Genomic DNA, 21,774 nt, shown 5'->3' with positions numbered 1-21,774 from the left:
GACAGGAAGCCTGGCATTCCAGGGGGAGGGAAACACGGAGGCCGCTCCAAGCTCCAGGTAAGGGAGCGGGAGAGCTGACAGTTCAGAAAGGAGGGGGCGGGCCATTGTCTGGCGCTCGCTCTGCCCTGAGGAGGGGACAGAGAGAGGGGGTCGGGCCATTGTGTTCAGGACTCAGCTCAGTCTCCCAGCACTAGTCAGACGGAAGGAGGAAACCTAGCAGGCACTGGGTAAGGGGTTAGGGGGGACTGGGCTGGGTGGGCGGCAAGAAGGCTGGGAGACTGGGGATGGGAAGAGGTGGGGGGGATGCTGGGGGAGTAGAGGTTTGACGATATCGCTAGTGCCTTAGACACAGTAGGCACTTAATAATTATAAGTTGATTTGACTTGCTTGTGATTGTAACAAGAGGGTAACGAAGGGCAGGGCAGGTGGGGCTAAGAAGGAGAGCCAGGAAGCTGATGTTCCCTAGGACTGTGCCCTTCTGGGGCTGTCCCTGAAGCCAGAAGGGAGAGGTGGGTGGGGGGGAAACTGGACCAGCTGGGTCATTGGCAAAGCCAGGAGTGGCTTCTCTCCTGGCTTCAGGAGCCCCTCCCTCAGTGAGGTATCCATGCTCGCTCAGGGTGCAGAAGAGACGGAGTCCCTGGGGTGAGCATGGGGTAAGTGTGGGAGTGACATCCCCATCTCCCTTCCCACCTCCATCCCCACATCTACATCTCTATCCTGGGCTGAAAGCTGGCCAGAAAGGGGCTACTATTTGATGTGGTCTAGGGGCCGTGGGGGAGGAGTCCCCACTGGGGGGGTCAGGGTTGAACTCAGCATTGTTGTCATGGGGGTCCCCAGGCTGGGCCCCAGGGCTGGGAGAGAAAGGAGTTGGGGAGCTCCCACAGTGGAGCTATGAAATGGCACGGCCCCTACAGCCTGGTCCTTGAACCTCTGACCCCTTCCTACCACCACCCCACCTGAACTGCTGCCTGACTCCAACCTCAGCCAGGACACTTCGCCTCCCTGGCCTTGGTTTCCTGGTTTGTACAGTGAGGGGGTGGGACCCTGTCAGCTCTGAGCATTCTTGATATTTTGGGCAGGACCTGCTACATCATTTGCAGGGCCCAGTGCGAAATGAAAGTGTGGAGCTCCTGGAACAAGATCAAGACTTTCAAGACGGCAGCAGCTGGGCATTAGACCGAGCGTGGGGACCTGTGTGACTGCGCAGGTCACATGCCCAGGAAGCCAGCCCTGGCTGTGGGCTCTGCAGGCTGCAGCAAGGGAGATGGCAGTGTAACTTGGGATCTGACTCCTGAGGCTCTGGTGCAAGACAAGCAGTGGTAGCGGCAGGGTGCCCTTCCTCCCCACCAGGCTCCTCCAGGGAGCTAGACCAGAAAGCCCTTGTGGAGACAGGGGGTGGGACCTGTACCTGATGGCCTTTCTTCAGAGAGGTTTCTGTTTCCTCTTGAGTCAGGAATCACCCTAGAGGCACTGTTTCTTAGCCCATAGGAGCTAGAACTTGCCACCCCCCACCCTACACACTTGCCTTCTCCATGCAAGTGGCTCAGAGCTGAGTTTCCCCGACTAGGGCAGGAGTAGGACTCCTGAGAGACAGTGTAGCTAAGGGAGTCACTCTGGTATGAGGCAGATATGAGTTTAACTTGGCTTCTGGCTGTGTAACCTCCTTTGCCTCACTTTCTGTCATCTTTAAAATGGGATTATGGTGGTACCTAGCTAAAATTGTTGGGTAGACCAAAGCCTGATAATGCAGACTTCATGTTCACTGGAGAGGCTGGCGAAAGGGAGACTTGTTGCCAGAAGGAGAATTCCTGGGTCTCTGGAGAAGGAGGAACTCGGCTCAGGGCATTGAATCTAACACTTCCAGAGAGGTGGGAATAGGGCAAGGACTGGGAGGGTGGGGCTGGAACCTCCTTCCCCAAGCCCCACCCACCCTATCAGAGCTCCTCCCAGAGACCCAGAAAAGACGATTTGTTCAAGCAGAGAGGTCCCAGAGCAGGTTAGGCTCTGAGGTGGGGTCTGGGTGGGAGTTTCCCTTGATTCTGAGAGTCTACAAAATGTTCTCTGGGTGGCTTAGACCATGGCTTCTCCCAAGGATCTGGCAACAAGACTCCATGAGAGTCTGGGGAAGTCTTAGGTAAGTCTTGATAGAAACAGTTGTCAGGAGGGGTTGGGCTGAGGCCAGCCCTCAGGGAAACGGAGGGAAAATGGGAGCAGAGGGAAAGGAAAGAAGGCTGAGCAGACTGATAAGGAATTCTTCTAAGGAGGAGCCTAGGCTGTCCCATCACCCTGTAGGCTTTGCTGTGGCAAGAGGGACGGAAGTTACCCTACAGGAAGGACTTCCTGACCATGAGGAATGTGCATTTAAGAAGGAGGTGGGTTATTTATCGGAGTCGGATTAGCCCTGGGGTGTCTGTGCTCTTTAACCAGCAGTCAGCGGGGCTCAGGCGGAGTGGGCAGGAAACTACCCACTTTATAGGTCGTGAAGCCCTTGGTTCTAGATGCCTCATTAACCCTGGATTATGAGGTTCCCCCTGGAGCCTTCAGGGAGGGGGTGAGCAGCCATCATCAGGCGTTCGGGTGCCCCAGAAGTATGTTCAAGCTCAGATGGGAAATTTTCTGGGTTTCCCGCTGGCCTGATGCTGCCATGAGAGTGTTGGAGATAAGACTACAGAAGGAATTTCCACAGCAAAGCCATGGATAAGAGCTTAATGCAATGGTTTTATTTATTTATTAGATTTTTTAAAGCCATTTTAAAAAATTGAAGTATAGTTCATTTACAGTGTTGTATTAGTTTCAAGTGTACAGCAAAGTGATAGTTGTACATATATATATTCTTTTTCAGATTCTTTTCCATTATAGGTTATTACAAGATAATGAGTATAGTTCCCTACGCTATACAGTAGGTCCCTGTTGTTTGCAATTGTTTTATTTTTTAAAGACTATGGCCCAGTTGGAAGTGGGAGGTTTGAAAGTTTAGATCACTGCAGGGACTTCCCAGTAGGTAAGAGTAGAGAGACCGCACCTTGTGGGTAAGTGGAAAGAGGAATATGAAAGACTGTGTCATGTCTCCTAGCTGGGAAGTCTTGAGCAAGAGGAGAAACCACTGCTAGTCTGGTTAGACTGGATGTGATGAGATAGAGGGACAGGGGAATGGCTGAAATGACCCAGAAACTTTCTGGCCGTTTAAACTTTCTGGATAGATGAGGTGAAAGACAAAAGTGTGCCTCCTTTTAGTCCCCTCCCAATCCACCAACTTCCGCCCAAGCCAGGGATCTGTCACAACTCGAGGTGGAAATTCTGGTTTCCCTTGCCCAGAGCTCCCAGTGCTGGCTTTGCCGCTATGGGTACCTGGAGCACCGCACGCCTGGCCCAGCCAGGCTGAGCCTCCCGTCCCCTGCCTCTGGGGCCTGGGAACCCCCCTTCTTTCTTCTCTTGGATGGCACCTACGCCCAAGAGTCTGAACATCTAGGTTCTGCACTGTGTCTGGCTCAAAGGTGAGATGAGATGGGTGGCTGGGGGTTGGCAGTCCCAGGGGAGGATTATGCAGAGGCCCAGGGAGATAGACAGCAGCAGCACAAGGACCAGGGAGAGAGGGGGCAGCTGCAGAGGCTGGGAGACAGCCAGCTAGTCCCTGCCCGGGGCCACTTTCCGCACGATGCTGGTAGCCAGCCCTCCAGGCTGGACTCCCATCTCCTCCCTGCAAGAAGAGGCTTGTAGGCCTGAGAGTCAGCGACCTAAGCCCAGTTGGGGAGAGATCAGAACAGGCTGATTCAGACCTGGTCTGCTTGTTTGGGTCATCAGAGGGTAGGGCTGTGTACGAGGCCCTGGGTATCAACAGATCTGAAAGTGCCAGGAGAGTCACGTCTGAAGAATCTATACTGTGAGTGCAGGAATCTGCTCCCCAGAAAGTTCCCTGCCCAGGACCAGGCATTGGTTTGGGCTCTGGGCTATAGGAGGAGGGAAGGCAAAGAGGAAACAGCAAGAAAGACTTCCCTGAGAGTAAGGTGAGAAAAGGCAAAGTGGCGCTATTGGTGCAAAGAGATCAGAAGGGCGGGATGGGGAACAGCTGGCCTCCTACCCAGAGGGGAGAGTGAGGCGGGATAAGGCCTGTGGGATGATGGAAGTGAGACTCTCTAAGGGCACTCTGGAGAGGAAACTGGCCCGTCTCTCTAGCTTCCCCCCCACAATACACACTTCTGCTGCCTGGGGCTATCTGATTGGTTCCCAGGGAGGACGTGGTAACGACTGCTCACCCAGAGAGTGGCGGGTGCCTGTTTCCCCAGAGCCGTCTGGTGACAGCCTCTGGCTGAGCATGGCCCTTCCAGCCCTGGGCCTGGACTCCTGGAGCCTCCTGGGCCTTTTCCTCTTCCAGCTGCTTCTGCTGCTCCTGCCACCACCGACGACTGCACGGGGTGACGGGCAGGGGCCCACACCCAGGGTCAAATACTACGCAGGTAAGTGTCTGATGATCAGGAAGTGTGGGGATGGCAACACCGGGCTGACTGAGACAGAAGTGAATGATGAAACTCACCTGGGGCAGAGATTGAGGAAAGGGAAGTGAGGGGACCAGGGGGCCAGGGGCGTTGTGCCTTCTTGTTCTCCAGAGTTGGTGATTTTTCTTTCCCTCCTTAAATGTCACTGGTATCGAACTGGTCACCTCAAACCCGTAACTGCTTTCATGCCCTCAAGTGCCCCAAAGCCAAGGCCCCTGCCAGAAGAGCATCTGTGGGCCTGGTGACCCAGGACACACCAGGACACACAACTGCACAGATGATGCTGGACCACGTCAGGCCCAGTACTGTGGACACCAAGAATACAAGAACTCAGTGTGGCCTGACTGGGATACGGACCCTGGGACCCTTTAGGCACAGCTTGGCTGGTTTCTTACTGAGGCTGTGGTGACTGCTGGTCTTGCACCTCCAGGGAAAAGATTCAGGAAGGAACACGGGCTCTGGAGGAGTTGTAGGGGCAGACTCCTGGGCACAGCTGTGTCTTTAGCGTCTTTCTGGGGCAACGCGGTAAAGGAAATGCATGTTGCCCGCTGATGGAGGGACCTCTGTGTTGGGCGCTGGGATTACAACATAAACAGGGCTCAGCCCCTGCCCTCAAAGTGCTGATGGTCCCAAGGGGGAGGCAGATGAACCGACAACCACACTTTGGGGCAGTCAGTTCAGTAACAGAGGGGTGTATACAGTTCTGGGGAGGCCTGCCTCTCCAGCACCTTGCCACACGTTTCCCCAGCTCCTCCTCTTGGTTGGTCCTAACAGTCTCTGAGCCTCCGAAGGTAACAATTAGCTAGTCAGTCCTCTAACTAAAGCAAAAGTACAAATGTGCTCATGAGAGAGGATTTCAGAAGCTCCTCCCCGCTTGCTGATATGCCAGGGGACCAGGCACACACGCCCCACCTCTGCCACACCACGGTGATGGGGAGACCTCAGGGAACTTCCCACAGCCAGCTGGAATCCCATGCCCAGGTGACATCTAGGCGCTTGCAGGAAACTTTGGAGAAAAACATTTCCTTTCTGTTCAGCCTATGGCAGTGATTCTTGTGGTGGAAATTTCCTGCAATAGAGGCGGGGAGGAAAGTGGGGCTGGTGAGTGGGTCCCCTACAACCCACAGCTACTTTGACACATAGTCTTATCTACATCTAGCTTTCCTGTCTGTGGCCGCCAACACCTTCCTGTCGTCTCTCTGCCTTCTGCTCTCCCCACGGGTGAGGACCAACGTGTCCTCCCCCACCGCAGCCCCCAGGCCTGGAAGAGCATCCACTGTGCCTCACTTTATTTCCTGTCCCTTTGTCTGTCTCTTGGGTACGGGCCACCCTCCCCCAGCTCCGGTCTGTCATTACCCTGTCTCTGGCTGCCTTTCCTCTCTACTATGAGCTCAACACACAAAGCTCCTATGGCTGCCAGCAGGGTGGGACGAAGCGGGGAGCTGCTGATGAAGAGTGGGTCCAGTTGCCAAGGTCTGGGGAACACACTCTGCCAGCCCTTTTCTTCCCCTGATTTTATTTCAGAAATCAGCTGCTTGCCCACTGACTTATTTTTTTTTAACTTTTTTTTTTTCTTTTTTTTTTTGCGGTACGCAGGCCTCTCACTGTTGTGGCCTCTCCTGTTGCGGAGCACATGCTCCGGATGCGCAGGCTCAGCGGCCATGGCTCACGGGCCCAGCCGCTCCGCGGCATGTGGGATCTTCCCGGACCAGGGCATGAACCCGTGTCCCCTGCATCGGCAGGCGGACTCTCAACCACTGCATCACCAGAGAAGCCCTAAACATTTTTTTAAAATTAATTAATTAATTAATTTTTTGGCTGTGTTGGGTCTTCGTCTCTGTGCGAGGGCTTTCTCTAGTTGCGGCAAGCGGGGGCCACTCTTCATCGCGGTGCGTGGGCCTCTCACTATTGCGGCCTCTCTTGTTGTGGAGCACAGGCTCCAGATGCGCAAGCTCAGTAGTTGTGGCTCACGGGCCTAGTTGCTCCGTGGCATGTGGGATGTTCCCAGACCAGGGCTCAAACCCGTGTCCCCTGCATTGGCAGGCAGATTCTCAACCACTGCGCCACCAGGGAAGCCCTGACCACTGACTTCTCATCACTGTCTCCTTCTCCCCACCTCTCAACAGGGGATGGACGCAGAGCTCTTAGCTTCTTCCACCAGAAGGGCCTCCAGGATTTTGACACTCTGCTCCTGAGTGGTGATGGAGACACTCTCTATGTGGGGGCTCGAGAGGCCATTCTGGCTTTGAATATCCAGGATCCAGGGGTACCAAGGCTGAAGAACATGGTGAGAGGCCAGGGGAAGGGCGTGGGCTGGGAGTGAGGAGGGGACCGACAGCTGCCCTGCGCTTGGGCTGCTTACGCATGAATAACCACCCGATTTGCTGTTACCTATAATCAGCAACAATCAGCAATTCTTTTTTTTGTTAATATTTATTTATTTTATTCTTTGGCTGCATTGGGTCTTTGTTACAGCGTGCGGGCTTCTCTCCAGTTGTGGCCCGCGGGCTCCAGAGCGCGTGGGCTCTGTAGTTGCAGCACGCAGGCTCTCTGGTTGTGGCTCGCGTGCTTAGTAGTTGTGGTGTGCAGGCTTAGTTGCCCTGCGGCATGTGGGATCTTAGTTCCCTGGCCAGGGATTGAACCTGAGTCCCTGCATTGGAAGGCGGATTCTTAACCACTGGACCACCAGGATAGTCCCCAACAATCAGCAATTCTTCGTCTAAACATATATATATGATTGGTATAACAGACAAGAAACACTATAGTGGCCTCACTATTCATTGGTACCATGAATACTGGTTGAATACTATTAATTACTAAAATGGCTGATATGGAAATCATTGACATATGAGAGAAACATTGACTCAAACTGTATCAATAATATGATATCCACCCACCAGTAGACATCACTGAAGCTTCTGTGTTAAATTACAGCCACCCTACTCATGGGAACAACGTGAGGGAGAAAGGGAGAGGGAAGGATAAAAGGGAGGGAGGGAGCTAGCAATTACTGAGCATCTCCACGGTTTGTTTTTCTCAATGTGTGGTCTGTGGGCCACCTGCACACATGGGATGCCAATTAAAAATACAGATTCTTGGGCTTCCCTGGTGGCGCAGTGGTTGAGAGTCCGCCTGCCGATGCAGGGGACACGGGTTCATGCCCCGGTCCAGGAAGATCCCACATGCCGCGGAGCGGCTGGGCCCGTGAGCCATGGCCGCTGGGCATGCGCGTCCGGAGCCTGTGCTCCGCAACGGGAGAGGCCACAACAGAGAGAGGCCCGCGTACCACCAAAAACAAAAACAAAACAAAACAAAACAAATACAGATTCTGGGCTTCCCTTGTGGCACAGTGGTTAAGAATCTGCCTGCCAATGCAGGAGACACGGGTTTGAGCCCTGGTCCAGGAAGATCCCACATGCCGCGGAGCAACTAAGCCTGTGCGCCACAACTACTGAGCCTGCGGTCTAGAGCCTGCGAGCCACAACTACTGAAGCCCGTGCGCCTAGAGCCCGTGCTCCGCAACGAGAGAAGCCACCGCAATGAGAAGCCTGTGCACCGCAAGGAAGAGTAGCCCCCACTCACCACAACTAGAAAAAGCCCGCATGCAGCAACGAAGACCCAACACAGCCAAAAATAATAAATAAATATAATTTTTTAAAAATACAGATTCTCTGAGGTGTGAGGAACTGACATTTTTAACAATTTCCTCAGGAAATGTGGTGGTTTTTTTTGCCAACCTTTGCTTTTATACCATGCATGGCATTAGGCGCTTTACATATGCTACCTAGTTGTGCCCTCCAGAAGCCTGTGCAGTTGACCAAGATCACTCAACCAGTAAGTCGCTGAGTCTAGATTCAAACTCAGGTCTGATTCCATAGGCCATGCTCTACCATGGAGCTGTGTCCTAATGAATAACAGTATCATCAGAGTAATAGCCAGGGTCACAAAGTGAGGTTATTATAGCCCACTAGCGTGTAACTAACCACTATGCCTGTTGGTGATTTCACATCAGAGCCAAGGGGGGGATGGTAGGTCAGAGCTAGAGCTGAAGACCTCATTCCCTTTATCTCCTCTTTCCCAATGCCCCACTTCAGATACCCTGGCCAGCCAGTGACCGAAAAAAGAGTGAATGTGCCTTTAAGAAGAAGAGCAATGAGGTAAGTAGAGGTGGAGATACTGGGGCTCTGGTAGAGAACCCTGGTGTCCCTAGACCATCACTGGATGATCTCAGGTTGGGCAGGCAGCAGAGGATGCTTGTTTGCATGATAATTGCCTGCATCATGTTCTATAAAGACAGATGGGGACTGCCTCAGCATTGCCCAGCCCTTCTCCCTGCTAGGGAGTGAAGGAGCAGCCTCTGGGGGCCCAGGAGTTTGGGGCAAGTGCCCTGGAGGCCTGAATTCTCTATCTCCCCCAGACACAGTGTTTCAACTTTATTCGTGTCCTGGTCTCCTTCAATGCCACCCATCTCTACGCCTGTGGCACCTTCGCCTTCAGCCCTGCTTGTACCTTCATTGTGAGTTATCTGGCACCAGCTCTCAGGCCCCAAGCATCCCTCCTCACGTCTACTCCCAGCTCATCCTCTGCAGCTCTGGAAAACTCTGGTTTTCCAGACGCAGGACCCTTGTGAGCTTCCTGGCCCCACACCAGTTTTCCTCTACATCCCCTCCCCTCCCTCCCTCACGCCCCTCCTTTCCCAGACATGAGACTCTGGCGTTCTGGCCCCCCAGCCACTCCCCCTCTCTAGGAACTCCAAGATTCCAACCTGTTGCCCATCTCGGAGGACAAGGTTGTAGAGGGGAAAGGCCAAAGCCCCTTCGACCCCGCCCATAAGCACACGGCTGTCCTGGCAGGTGAGTATGAGGTTCCCTGGTCCATCCCAGCAACTGCTTTCCCTGGTCACTCTGTGACATATGGAATCTGACAATTTCCTGAAAAGCAGGGGACAGAGGGAGGAGAAGCCAGGAGCCTCAGAACACAAAATCAGAGGGAGAATCAGGTACCCCAAACATCAGCTCCTGCTGAAACTGCCACAAAGGAGGTGGAGCGAAATGGATATGGAGAGAGGCACAGAGGTGGGAGGGTCCAGGAAGGGTCGCAGGCAGGGAAGAGGTCTGAGATTCAGTCATTTGTTCAACAAGTATGCTCTGTATGAATGCCCCCTCTGGTGTGCCAGGCATTGTGCTAGGAACTGTAGGGATTACAAAGAAGAAATCATGGTGCTGTGCCCTCCCAGACACAAACCATTACAGACTTCCCACCCTGGCTTCCTGAAGGCGGTGGACTTTGACTGAGTGGGACCTTGAAAGATAGGTAGATGGGCAGGGAAGGTGTTCCATGAAGAAAAGGGTAGGACTTAAGGTACGGAAACAAAACGAAGCCGTCTTCTGGCAACAATGAGTGATTCTAACTGGCAAGTGGTTTAGCTGGGCGTGGGAGGGAGGAGCCAGAGAAAAGTGCCAAAACACTGAAGGCCATAAGGTTGGCCATTCCCTGTGGGCAGAAGGACCTAAGAATGGTGCTCAGTGTGGGGCTGTGAGCTGGGCTTTGGGATTCCATAGGAAGGTGTAGAACACATGAAGGAGGCCAGAGACTGATGTGAATGCTGACAGGTCTGAGGAGGGCAGGGGCACCCTCCAACTGATGAGGTCTCCCCGCCTCTCCCCACACTAGATGGGATGCTCTATTCCGGCACCATGAACAACTTCCTGGGCAGTGAGCCCATCCTGATGCGCACACTGGGATCCCAGCCTGTCCTCAAGACGGACAATTTCCTCCGCTGGCTGCAACGTAAGGACCTGAGCCCCACCCAGCACAGGTTTGGCCCCCTTCCCCAAGTCCCGGAGACCTGGCACTGTGAACTGCTGTTAATTCACTCAACTCTCGTTTGTTGAGGTATAACAGTGTGCAAGGCAGTACTGTTAGGCATTGGCGGTACTGCAGGGAAGAAGACAAAACTCCCGTCCTCTTGAAACTTTCATCTTACATAAATAATTAAAGAAGTACCAGTCGCTCCCCGCCCCCACCCCCCACCCATGGCTACGTCTCGACCAGCTGTGGGACCCGAGAGGTCATGTCTCCTGTCCTCCAGAGCCAAGAGTTTTCACAAAGGGGAAGCAAGGGCATCCAGGTGCTCCATCTCTTAGCCCATTTGCCCCGCCCCTGCAGCGGACGCCTCCTTCGTGGCTGCCATCCCTTCGACCCACGTCGTCTACTTCTTCTTCGAGGAGACAGCCAGCGAGTTTGAGTTCTTCGAGAAGCTCCACACATCCCGGGTGGCCAGAGTCTGCAAGGTCTGCAACCTGGGCGGGAGGCGGGGCTGGCTGTGGAGAAGCCAATGGGGAGACGGCAGAGGCGGGGCTGAGCACGTAGTGACCAATGGGAGTGAGGGGCGGGGAAGAGGGTGAGGTCACGTGGGGCAGGGGTCGTCCCCTGACTCCTCTGGTGCCCCTAGAACGACGTGGGCGGCGAAAAGCTGCTGCAGAAGAAGTGGACCACCTTCTTGAAGGCCCAGCTACTCTGCGCCCAGCCGGGGCAGCTGCCCTTCAACATCATCCGTCACGCTGTCCTGCTGGCAGACAATTCCTCCACCGATCCCTATGTCTACGCTGTCTTCACCTCTCAGTGGTGAGCAGCCAGGCGGGAACGTGGCGGCTGGAAGCGGGATTACGGGTCAGCACCCTTGTTGCCCTGGCCCGCCAGGGAGGGTAGGAACCGATGTGAGCCGAGCACATACTCCACACTTCACATACGAAGGCATTTGATCGTCACCATCTCCCAGGAATTTGACTCATGCCCTTAATGTAGATGGGAAAAATAAACCTCAGAAAGGTTCTTATTAGTTTATATCCTGCCTGGTTCCAAAAAGGATAGGAGGCAGCTTACAAAAGGCAAACATTAAAATAAAATAAAATCCATGAGGAAATGGAAATAAAAGGAGAATAAGAGAACCCAGGGATCCAGTCAGCACATTACACATGTGCTTTACAAATGTGCACTGCTGGGATGTCGGCACAAATTTAGCTCTGAGCTTCCTAATGGTCAGAGCAAAGAGTGAAACACCACCAGCGACATAAGATAAAAATACAGTCATTGCTTGGAGGCTGAGAAAGTTTAACTTACTTGCTGTGGTCTGGGATCTGCTGACAGTATGTCAGGTATCAAAGATATCTGTTGTAAGCAGGGTCTGGTATCTATGGCATCCAGAACTGAGAATATGGTGTATGTCACAGGTTAAAGAGAACAGGAGAGACCATTTGTCTCCACAGACCAAGGCTGAAGGAATAAAAATAGTTGTAGTTAGGCTCTGGTTGGTTATCTGAGGACCAGGAATACGTGGGATCCCCAAGGAGGAACACTTCATCTGGAGCCTGTTGGGCAGCTGGTTATACTGCTCCTCCCATAGGGGCCCAGTCTGGGCAGGCCAGGCAGGAGACACCCCAGGGCATGAGCCCCCATTTAATTCTCATTAAAGATAATCACACCTCAGATCCTAAGATGGGCTAGAGTCTGGGGCTCTCCTAGCCCTTTCCACCACAGCTGGGGGCTGACCCAGCCCTTCATCCTCCTGCCTTTCTGGGGTTTCTAACCAAGGGTGGGCCAGGGTTGGAAGGGGAGCTTCCTGGTATAGCAGAGGAGGTTACAGACAATGTCCCCTCTGGCTTTCTCCAGGCAGGTTGGTGGGACCAGGAGCTCTGCTGTCTGTGCTTTCTCACTCAAGGACATCAAGCATGTCTTTGAGGGGAAGTATAAGGAATTGAACAAAGAGACTTCACGCTGGACTACTTACGGGTTCTCTGATATCAGTCCTCGGCCAGGCAGCGTGAGTACTACCCATCCCACTGAGCAAACCCTGCCTCCCCAGTTACATAATATGCATGTCAAAGTACCTATCACGGCATAATAAATGCTCAATAAATGCTAGTGTTCCCCGCACCCCCAGGTCCTGTCTGCTCAGATATTCACCCATTCTGGCTGCCCACATTCCACATGTGTCCAACCCCATCCTAAACACAGAGCAGCACCTCTTCACCCCAGCTGAGTGCACCCCAAATACCTGGGTGTATCACTAAGGAAACAAGGGAGCACGGGCTGTGCCAAGGACTGTCTTGGGCATCTTCACCTGCATTTCTTATTTAACTTTTGTTTTTTGATCAGAGTGTATATGTACAGCATTTAAACAATCACATAGATTTACATGGTTAGTTACAAAAAGCAGCCCTGTTTCCTATCCTCAGCACTTTTTCCTCTCTAGAGACAACCACCTTCAACTCTTTTAGCTGATTCTTTTGATATTTATCTCTAAATCTGGAAATACTTTTCTTACTTCTTCTTGATGTTTCAGTGTCAGGCAGTGTCTATTGAATTCCCATTCTGGATGGTGAGGATTTAACCATGTCCCCCATCCGCACTCAGCGATGTGCTAGAACTGGCTTGCAGCAACTAGCAAGAACCATTTGTGCATCTCTTTACAAATCCGAGTTCAGTGACAATACATTGATAGCTTGAAATCAGCCATGGTGGGAATAATACATCATGGAAATCAGCAAACACTTCAAATCAGAGGTCCCCCCACTCGTCGTTCCCCAGAGCTGCCTTATCAACACACCACTGCACCCACCCATCATCTCCCAACATTGTTTTATAGTAATTTTGGTTAAATCAATATTTGTATTATGATTCATTATTCACAACTGAGCCAGGTAGTAAGACATGATTATTTTTCCTTTTTGCATAATTTAAAATTTTTCCCTGGGGTTAGTAATTATCTTGATTATTATTATTATTTTTTTGCTTTGTTTTCTAAGCTCTTATCTTTAATTCAACCCCAGACTATTCCTCAGTTATCTGAATCTCTTTTAAAAACAGATCCATAAAAAAAAAAAAAAAAGATCCATTATGTATTCTAAGAGTTTCATCTTCCTGGAGATCCTTCCTATCTGCTGTAGTCTGTACTACATCTTAACTACATCCGGGACACAGCTGCCATCCTGGAATCTCCCTTCCTCATCATTCTGGGCATTCCCTTTGCCTCTTCCTTGTGCAATCTGGTGTTTCTTGCATCCCACAACTTCCTCTCTTTTCTTTTTTTTCACTATCTCATTTTAGTGGAGATTCCCGGAAAGGGATACATGACAGGTAAATTTTTTTGAGACCTTGAATGTCTGAATATGTCTTTATTCTACATTCACGTTTGATAGTTTGCCTAGGTGTATCTAATTCGAGACTAGAAATGATTTTCGTTCCAAACTTTGAAGGCTTCCTCTATTATCTTCTAGCTTCCAATGCTGCTGTTGAGAAGTCTAAAGCTATTCTGATCCCCAACTCTTTGAATGTCACCTGTTTTTCTTTTTCTCACTAGAATCTTGTAGTACCTTTTTTGTGTCGCTGGTTGTTTTGAAATTTCATGATTGTGCCTTGATGATATCTGTTTATTCATTGTCTGGACATTCAACTTGCCCCTTAAGCCTGGAATTTTAGTTCCTTCAGTTCTAAGAAGTTTTCTTGAACTATTTCCTCCTGTTCCCTTTTCATTCAACAAATATTTTTTGAGGCCACCTGTCACTGTTCTAGGCACTGGGGATATAGCAGTGAACAAAATAGACAAAAGTCTCTTTCCTCATGGAGCTGACATTCTAATGTCAGAACGTTTTTTCACTTCTTTCTGGACCTCCTGGACTAGTCCTCTACCTTTTAAAATCCTTTAAAAGATTTTTTCCATGTCTTTGGTTTTGTTCTACTTTCTGAGAGAGTATCTCAATTTTATCTTCTGATCCTTCTATCAGATTTTTAATTTCTGCTATCAGATATTTAATTTACTAGATTTTTTGAGCTTTGACTATGTCTTTTATAAACATGTACCATTATAGAGAATTTTAAATATATAAAAAGTGAACAGAATAGTGTAATGGACCTCCGTACACCCATCAGCCAGCTTCAACTCATAGCCAATCAAACTGTTTCATCTATACCCCACCCACTTCTCCTCTTATTATTTTGAAGCAAATTCTGGTCATTGTATCATTTCATCTGTATTAGTTTCCTATGGCTGCCATAACAAATTACCACAAACATGGTGGTGTGAAACAACACAAGTTTATTCTTTCACAGTTCTGAAGGCCAGGTGTTTGAAATCAAAGTGTCGGCAGGGGGCTTCCCTGGTGGCGCAGTGGTTGAGAGTCTGCCGGCCGATGCAGGGGACACAGGTTCGTGCCCCGGTCCGGGAAGATCCCACATGCTGCGGAGCGGCTGGGCCCGTGAGCCATGGCCGCTGAGCCTGCGCGTCTGGAGCCTGTGCTCCGCAACAGTGAGAGGCCACAACAGTGAGAGGCCTGCGTACCGCAAAAAAAAAAAAAAAAAAAAAAAAAAAAGTGTCGTCAGGGTTGGTTCCTTCTGGAGGCTCTGAGGGAGAATCTATTCTATGCCTCGCTCTGAGCTTCTGGTTGGCTGCTGGAAACCTTTGGTGTTCCTTGGCTTGTAGGCACATCACTCCAATCTCTGCCTCTGTCATCACTTTGCCTTATCTCTGTATGCCTTATCTCTCCACTTCTCTTATACAGACACTTGTCATTGGATTTATTGCCCATTGTAATCCAGAATGAGTCATCTTTTTTAAAAAAATATTTTATTTATTTATTTGGCTGCGTTGGGTCTTAGTTGCTGCATGCAGGATCTTTCATCGCGTTGCAAGGGCTTCTCTCTAGTTGTGGCATGCGGGTTTTCTCTTCTCTAGTTGTAGTGCACAGGCCCCAGGGTGTGTGGGCTCTGTAGTTGTGGCACGCGGGCTTAGCTGCCCCGCGGCATGTGGGAACCTAGTTCCCTGACCAGGGATCAAACCCACGTCCCTTGCATTAGAAGGCGGATTCTTTACCACTGGACCACTAGGAAAGTCCCCAGAATGAGTCATCTTGAGATTTTTAATTATGTTTACAAAGACCCTTTCTGCAAATAAAGTCACATTCACAGGTTTTAGATGGACATGGCTTTTGGGGGGCTACCATTCATCCCATTACCTCATCCATAAATATTTTAGTATGTATCTTCAAAGGATAAGGGCTTTGAAAACAACAACAACATAGCCGTAGTACCATTATCACACCAAAAAATTAATAATAGTTCCTTAATCTAATATGCATTTAGTGTTCAAATTTCTAATAGTCTCACAGATATCATAAGGGTTTTTAAAAACTATGGTTTGTTTATTGGAATCAAAATCCAAATAAGAACTGTAAATTTGGATTGGTTGTTCTTTTCAGTCTCTTTTAGTCTGTATGTTCCCTTTCCAACTTCTTTTTTTCTCTTGCAATTTATTTGTTATGTAGAATTTTCCACAGTCTGGATCTTGATTTTGCATCTTGTGATGGAGTTTAAGTATTTTCTGTAAATTGGTTGGTGTTTGGGTCTAGAGATGTAATCAGATTAAAGTTTGATTTTCGGGAACAAAACTACCTCATAGTGGTAGTGTAGTCTTCTTTCAGGAAGTATGTAACCTCTGGCCACACTCTTTGAAATAACAACTCCTCTTTTGTAGCATTATGTTCTTGTTTCATGGGTATACTAACTTCATACTTATCTCTCTTAAGATAGTAATGATATTTTGCTGTGGTTTTCTTTTCTCTGAATCACTTCTGTTTCTTCTTAGGTTTTCGTTTATTCATTTTTCCATTTCCTTGTTTTGATCTCTTTCATGTTCATGGTTTCACTCACATATCTGGTAATCCTTGGCTATCTACTCATATTTAAGAGGGAGGGGACCATGAAGCTGTTTGGAAACTCTGCACCCTGGGCATGACTTGGCAACTTGAGCTCCGTAATAGCTCCACGGAGGATGGTCTGGCTGGACTGCTTTGTTGGGGACCTTCAATGTCAATATCTTTAAGTCTTTCCTCTTGGACCTCTAGTCAGTTTTCCTGGAGTAGATTCTTCCAGTCTTCTGCCTGGAGGGAGATGGTCTGGCTCCTGGTGTCTGGGAGCCATGGGGAAAGAGGGCTGGGTGTGGGGGAAGAGTCTCAGCAGGTACTGTGTCTACTTGGATTTATTCCCCTGCTTTCATGGTGGTGTCACCCATCTCTGCTGTACTCCATTCAGAGTCCCTCTGTCTTACCCTCTCCAGAGAATAAACCTCCAGTTTGGGGCTAGGGTATGGAAGGGTCAGTCACTCAGTGGCATGGAGCTGGGAGGAAATCTGCCTACTTCTTAAAGAGACTTTCAAATAATCTTCTTTATTCAGCCCCTCCTTTGCCCCATTTCCAGAGGTGACTGGGGCCACTAATCCATGAACTTCAGGAATTCTGCCTTATAAATCAGATAGTTTGGGGTTATCCCTGGGCTGGCTTAAGAAGATTCTTTTATCCTGCTAAATCTTTTCCTATTTGTTCATTTGCTTTCCAGCTTCCAAAATGTGGCTGCTTTTGCCTCCTCTCCTGTTCTCCCCATCCCTGTAGGTTTGTGTCTTTAAAAAAAAAAAAAAATCCCTTTGGGAGGAAGTGAGAGTAAGTGCCTATGCTCATTCTGGCATCAAAATGAAATACAAATTTTATTACATCACTTTACAGATGAGGAAGTTGCAACTCATAGAGGTGGGGTAACTTGTCTGAGGACATATCTTGTAGGTGACAGAGCTGGGGCTGGTGTTAAGACAGTGCTCTTGGAAACGGAGGACAAGAATCGTGACCAAAGATCAGGACACAGGTGTCCCAAAGCCACAGTATGCTGGTGTTGGCAGGGCCTTTCGAGAACAGCTGGTCCAACCCCCTCATTTTATGAGTAAGAAAAAGAAGGCCCAGAATGGAGAAGGGATTCTCCCAGAGTCACGCATCAAATTCATGCCACACCATGATGAGAAACACTCCCTGTTCACCACCCCTTTCTGTGACATCATTCATTCAATTACTGACTCAGCGAACATTTATTGGGCACCAACTGTGTGCCAGGTCCTGTGTTATGCCTGGACTTAACAGACATGAGTTCAATGTGGTCCTTGTCTGCAAGGGACCCTCACTCTACTTCCTGCTGGTGGCCAGGCATCCTTGGTGAAGGTGACGATGGAGGAAAATAATGACAGCTAATGTTTATGAAATACTTACTTTATGCCAAGCACTGTTCTAATTACTTTTCATGTGTTGGTGCATTGCATCCTCACAGCAAGCCTGTGATGTATTGGTAATAGGCCCATTACACTGTTAAGGAACCTCAGGCACGCTCAGTTCAGAGGCTGGAATTCAAAGCCAGGCAGTTCCCGAGTCCAGCTTTAATCCCCATCCTGAAATGAGAACTGCCAAGAGGAAAGGAGGCAAAGGATATTAGCCAAGGGGGAGGGAGGGAGGGAAGAGGCAATGGGTGAGTTGAAGGAAGGAGAAAGCTGACCTGATCTGCCGCCTTCCCCTTCAGTGCTTGGAGGGCCCCTCCTCTGATAAAGCCTTGACCTTCATGAAGGACCATTTCCTGATGGATGAGCCGGTGGTGGGGACACCCCTGCTGGTGAAGTCTGGTGTGGAGTACACACGGCTTGCGGTGGAGACAGCCCAGGGCATCGATGGGAATAGCCATCTGGTCATGTACCTGGGCACCAGTGAGTAAAGGGCTGAAGGCCCTCAGGGGACCAGAGCAGGGACTGCAACTCGGGCTGAGGAGGGAAACCTTTGAGTTCATTGACTCAGGCATTCATTCAACAAATGTTTTCTGAGCACCTACTTTGTGCCTGGCACCCTGCTAGGCTCTGAAAATACAGTGGGAGGACAAAACAGTCCTGTCCCTACCTTCTCTGAGCTTTCAGTCTGGTGGGGGAGAGAAACATGGAGGGCTTTGGTGGCCTTAGCAAGAACTGTTTATCTTATGGGGAAGACATGCTAGAGAGGTGAAGAGTGAGGGAGGATAGAGGGGGAGCTGGAAACAGCGAGAGTAGAGATCACAGATCATGCTTCAGGAAGCTTGGCTGTGAAGGGGAAGAGGGGAAGGGGAGGTAACTGGAGGAGGGCGTGGGATCCAGCCAGCAATCTTTTTAAAGATGGGAAAGATCGTCAGGATCCGGTAGAGAGGGAGATGGCGAAGAGATGGGCAGATGAGGGGCTAAATGGCAGGTTAAGTTGCAGAGGCAGCAAGAAGCCTGGTTCTAGAACCAGGGGGAGGGACTGGTCGTGAGTGGGGGAGGTACAGACCTCTGCTGGGATGGGAGTGAAGGAGTAGAAGGGGGGATAAGACAGGAAGGGGGAATGTATAGACTTGTGGGGGAAATGGGCAAGACATAGAGGGAGCTCTTTTGTGAAGGCTTTTGTGTTTTCTACGAAGTAGGAGGACACAGGGTCATGAGTGAGGGGCGGGGTGGGTGGAGATTGAGGGGTAGAAAAGGTGGGAGGTTTGAGGAGAGAGGAAAAGATTCAAATATTCATCGTAGAAAGAAGGAGAGGGACTTCGCTAGTGGCACAGTGGTTAACAATCCGCCTGCCAATGCAGGGGACACGGGTTCGATCCCTGGTCCAGGAAGATTCCCACGTGCCACGGAGCACCTAAGCCCGTGCCCCACAGCTACTGAGCCTGCACTCTAGAGCCCGCGAGCCACAACTACTGAGCCCGTGCTCCTAGAGCCCGCACTCTGCAACAAGAGAAGCCACCACAATGAGAAGCCCGCACACCACAATGAAGAGTAGCCCCGCTCGCTGCAACTAGAGAAAGCCTGCGCGCAGCAATGAAGACCCAACGCAGCCAAAAATAAATAAATTTATTAAAAAAAAAGAGAGAGAGAAAAAAGGAGAGACAGTCTGTGGGGGAGATGGGGAAGATTGCCAAGCATATATTATATTGAGGGCCTGGCTGAGATGGATGACCTTGAGCTTTAGTGGAAGAAACCCATCAGGTTCATTCATTCTTTTAGGACATCAGCTGTGCATATATTGGGTATACAATAGAGAACAAAACAGACAACAATCTAGCTCCTTTTTGGAGTGCGTGGGGACAGACAATAAACATACTGAAGAGTCAATTACTGGGTACATTATGAGATTAGAAAATAAATGGAGCAGTGTGTGGTCAGGAATGCCAGTTGGGGTGGTAGTAATTTTTAAAAGGGTGTTCAGGGTAGAACTCACTGAAGTGCCTTTGAGTAGAGGCACTTGATGGCGGTGAGGGAGGCTGGTGATGTGATTTTCTACAGAAGTGCTCAGCAGTCCACTTCCCCATGTCCATGGAGAAAGGGGACGGTTGGGTTCCTCCAGGCATGGAGTTTTATCAGGCAGTTGCAAAGGAAGGGCCGAGAGGCAAGGGATTTCCAGCCATTTACAAGCAAGCTCATCTCCGTGGCATAGAGGGAAACGGTCTGACAGGTCTGTGTCCAGTGCACACTTCAGAAGGAACTTTCTGACAGCTGGGGAAGCCATCTGGAGTCAGAGAGGGAGCACGAGAGGGGTGTGTAGATGGGGTCAGACAATTTCAGCTCTCTCTGTCTCTTCACAGGCACAGGATCCCTCCACAAGGCTGTGGTGAGTGGGGACAACAACGCTTATCTGGTGGAGGAGATCCAGCTGTTCCCTGACCCTGAGCCTGTTCGCAACCTGCAGCTGGCCCCCACCCAGGTGAGAAGGGGCCTGACCCTCAGATGGCCTTCTAGTGGGGCAGACCTTGGGTGCTGGGTTCTTCCTAGGTGTGGCGAGGACACCGTGACACTCTCCATCTTTCTTCCAGGGCGCAGTGTTTGCAGGCTTCTCAGGAGGCATCTGGAGGGTTCCCCGAGCCAACTGTAGTGTCTACGACAGCTGTGTGGACTGTGTCCTTGCCCGGGACCCTCACTGTGCTTGGGACCCAGAGTCCCAAATCTGCCGCCTCCTGCCCACCCCCATCCCGTGAGTGCCAGTTACCCAGCTTATGGTCTTCCTCTTTCCAGGTGCTACTAACACATTCCCTGCAAGATTCCCCCGGCCTGTGGGGGGCTCCTTCAGGGATGGAGTTGCATCAGGCAGTCCACTCTGGGCTTCTCTTCCCCTCCTCTCTGTTCCACCTAGTCTCCCAGACCCACCTTCTTCCCCCCTGCACTTCGCTCTCTTGCTCCCTCCTCCTCCCACTCTTGGCTGTTTCAAGGGATAATTTTTGCTTTCCCTGCCTTCTCAGGAAGTCCTGGAAGCAGGACATGGAGCGTGGGAACCCAGAGTGGGCATGTGCCAATGGCCCCATGGGCAGGAGCGGAAGGCCTCGGAGCCACCCCCAAATCAGTGAGTGTGGGACCAGGGGAGGCACAAAGGCTCGGGAGGACTTCTGGGAGGGGATGGGCATTTCTGCCTCAGTTTCTCCCCCAGCACCTGCCTGGCTTGAGACCTGAATACCCAGAGTTGGAATGGATTGGGATGTAGGCTGTAGGGAGGAGGGATAGGAATTCTAAGCTGGGATTCAGGGCTGGGGTTGAAGTTGCTTCTGGTGTCAGAGTTGCAGTCAGATGGACTGGGGAGGTTAGTATGGGGCCCAGATTGGAGATAGGAAAGGGGTCAGAGTTGAGTTTAGGAGTTGAAATAGAAGTTGGAGGTGGGAGTTGGGGCCCACATGTCGGGTAGAGACTCCCTCCTGCCTGCTCTCTCCTTAACCTTTGGCCCCTTTCCCTTACCTACAGTTAAAGAAGTCCTGGCTGTCCCCAACTCTATCCTGGAGCTCCCCTGCCCCCACCTCTCAGCTCTGGCCTCTTACCACTGGAGTCACGGCACAGCAGCGATCCCGGACATCTCTTCCACAGTCTACCATGGCTCCCTCTTGCTGCTACTGCGAGATGGGGTGGGGGGTCTCTATCAGTGCTGGGCCACTGAGAATGACTTCTCATACCCTGTGGTCTCCTACTGGGTGGACAGTCAGGACCAACCCCTGGCCCTGGATCCTGAACTGGCGGGCATTCCCCGGGAACGCATGGAGGCCTCGCTGACCACAGTCGGTGGTGGGGCTGCCCTGGCTGCCCCGCGGTCCTACTGGCCCCACTTCCTCACCGTCACTGTACTCCTTGCCTTAGTGCTTTCAGGAGCCCTCATCCTCCTCCTCGCCTCCCCTTTGGGGGCACTCCGAGCCCGGGGCAAGGTCCAAGGCTGTGGGACCCTGCCCCTTGGGGAGAAGGCCCCATTGAGCAGGGAGCAGTGCCTCCAATCCCCCAAGGAATTCAGGACCTCTGCCAGTGATGTGGACGCTGACAGCAACCTCCAGGGCACTGAGGTGGCTTAAACTCTGGGTACAAGCTGGAGCTGTCGGGTAGGGCAGGGCGCCTGGCCGTGCTGGCTGGGGGTACCGGGAGCAGTGCAGCCCTGACTAGGGTGGGAGT

At 51.0% G+C, this 21,774-nt stretch overlaps 1 protein-coding gene across 1 annotated transcript; it reads left to right on the top strand.

Annotated features, from left to right (window-relative positions):
• Positions 1 to 4,297: 4,297 nt before the first annotated feature.
• Positions 4,298 to 21,677, top strand: SEMA4A (semaphorin 4A; the record flags this gene model as incomplete). Its single annotated transcript, XM_082666794.1, has 14 exons — positions 4,298 to 4,454; positions 6,620 to 6,780; positions 8,588 to 8,650; positions 8,911 to 9,009; positions 9,241 to 9,346; positions 10,167 to 10,283; positions 10,662 to 10,786; positions 10,948 to 11,120; positions 12,165 to 12,315; positions 17,883 to 18,063; positions 19,941 to 20,059; positions 20,169 to 20,326; positions 20,592 to 20,692; positions 21,085 to 21,677. Exons 1-14 carry the CDS (start codon positions 4,313 to 4,315, stop codon positions 21,675 to 21,677), a joined length of 2,289 nt encoding a protein of 762 aa, XP_082522920.1. The 5' UTR covers positions 4,298 to 4,312.
• Positions 21,678 to 21,774: the final 97 nt, after the last annotated feature.

The sequence above is a fragment of the Grampus griseus genome (genome assembly GCF_964374135.1).
Source record: "Grampus griseus genome assembly, chromosome: 1".
Taxonomy (NCBI): Eukaryota; Metazoa; Chordata; class Mammalia; order Artiodactyla; family Delphinidae; genus Grampus; species Grampus griseus.
This window is presented reverse-complemented; position numbering and strand designations above follow the sequence as displayed.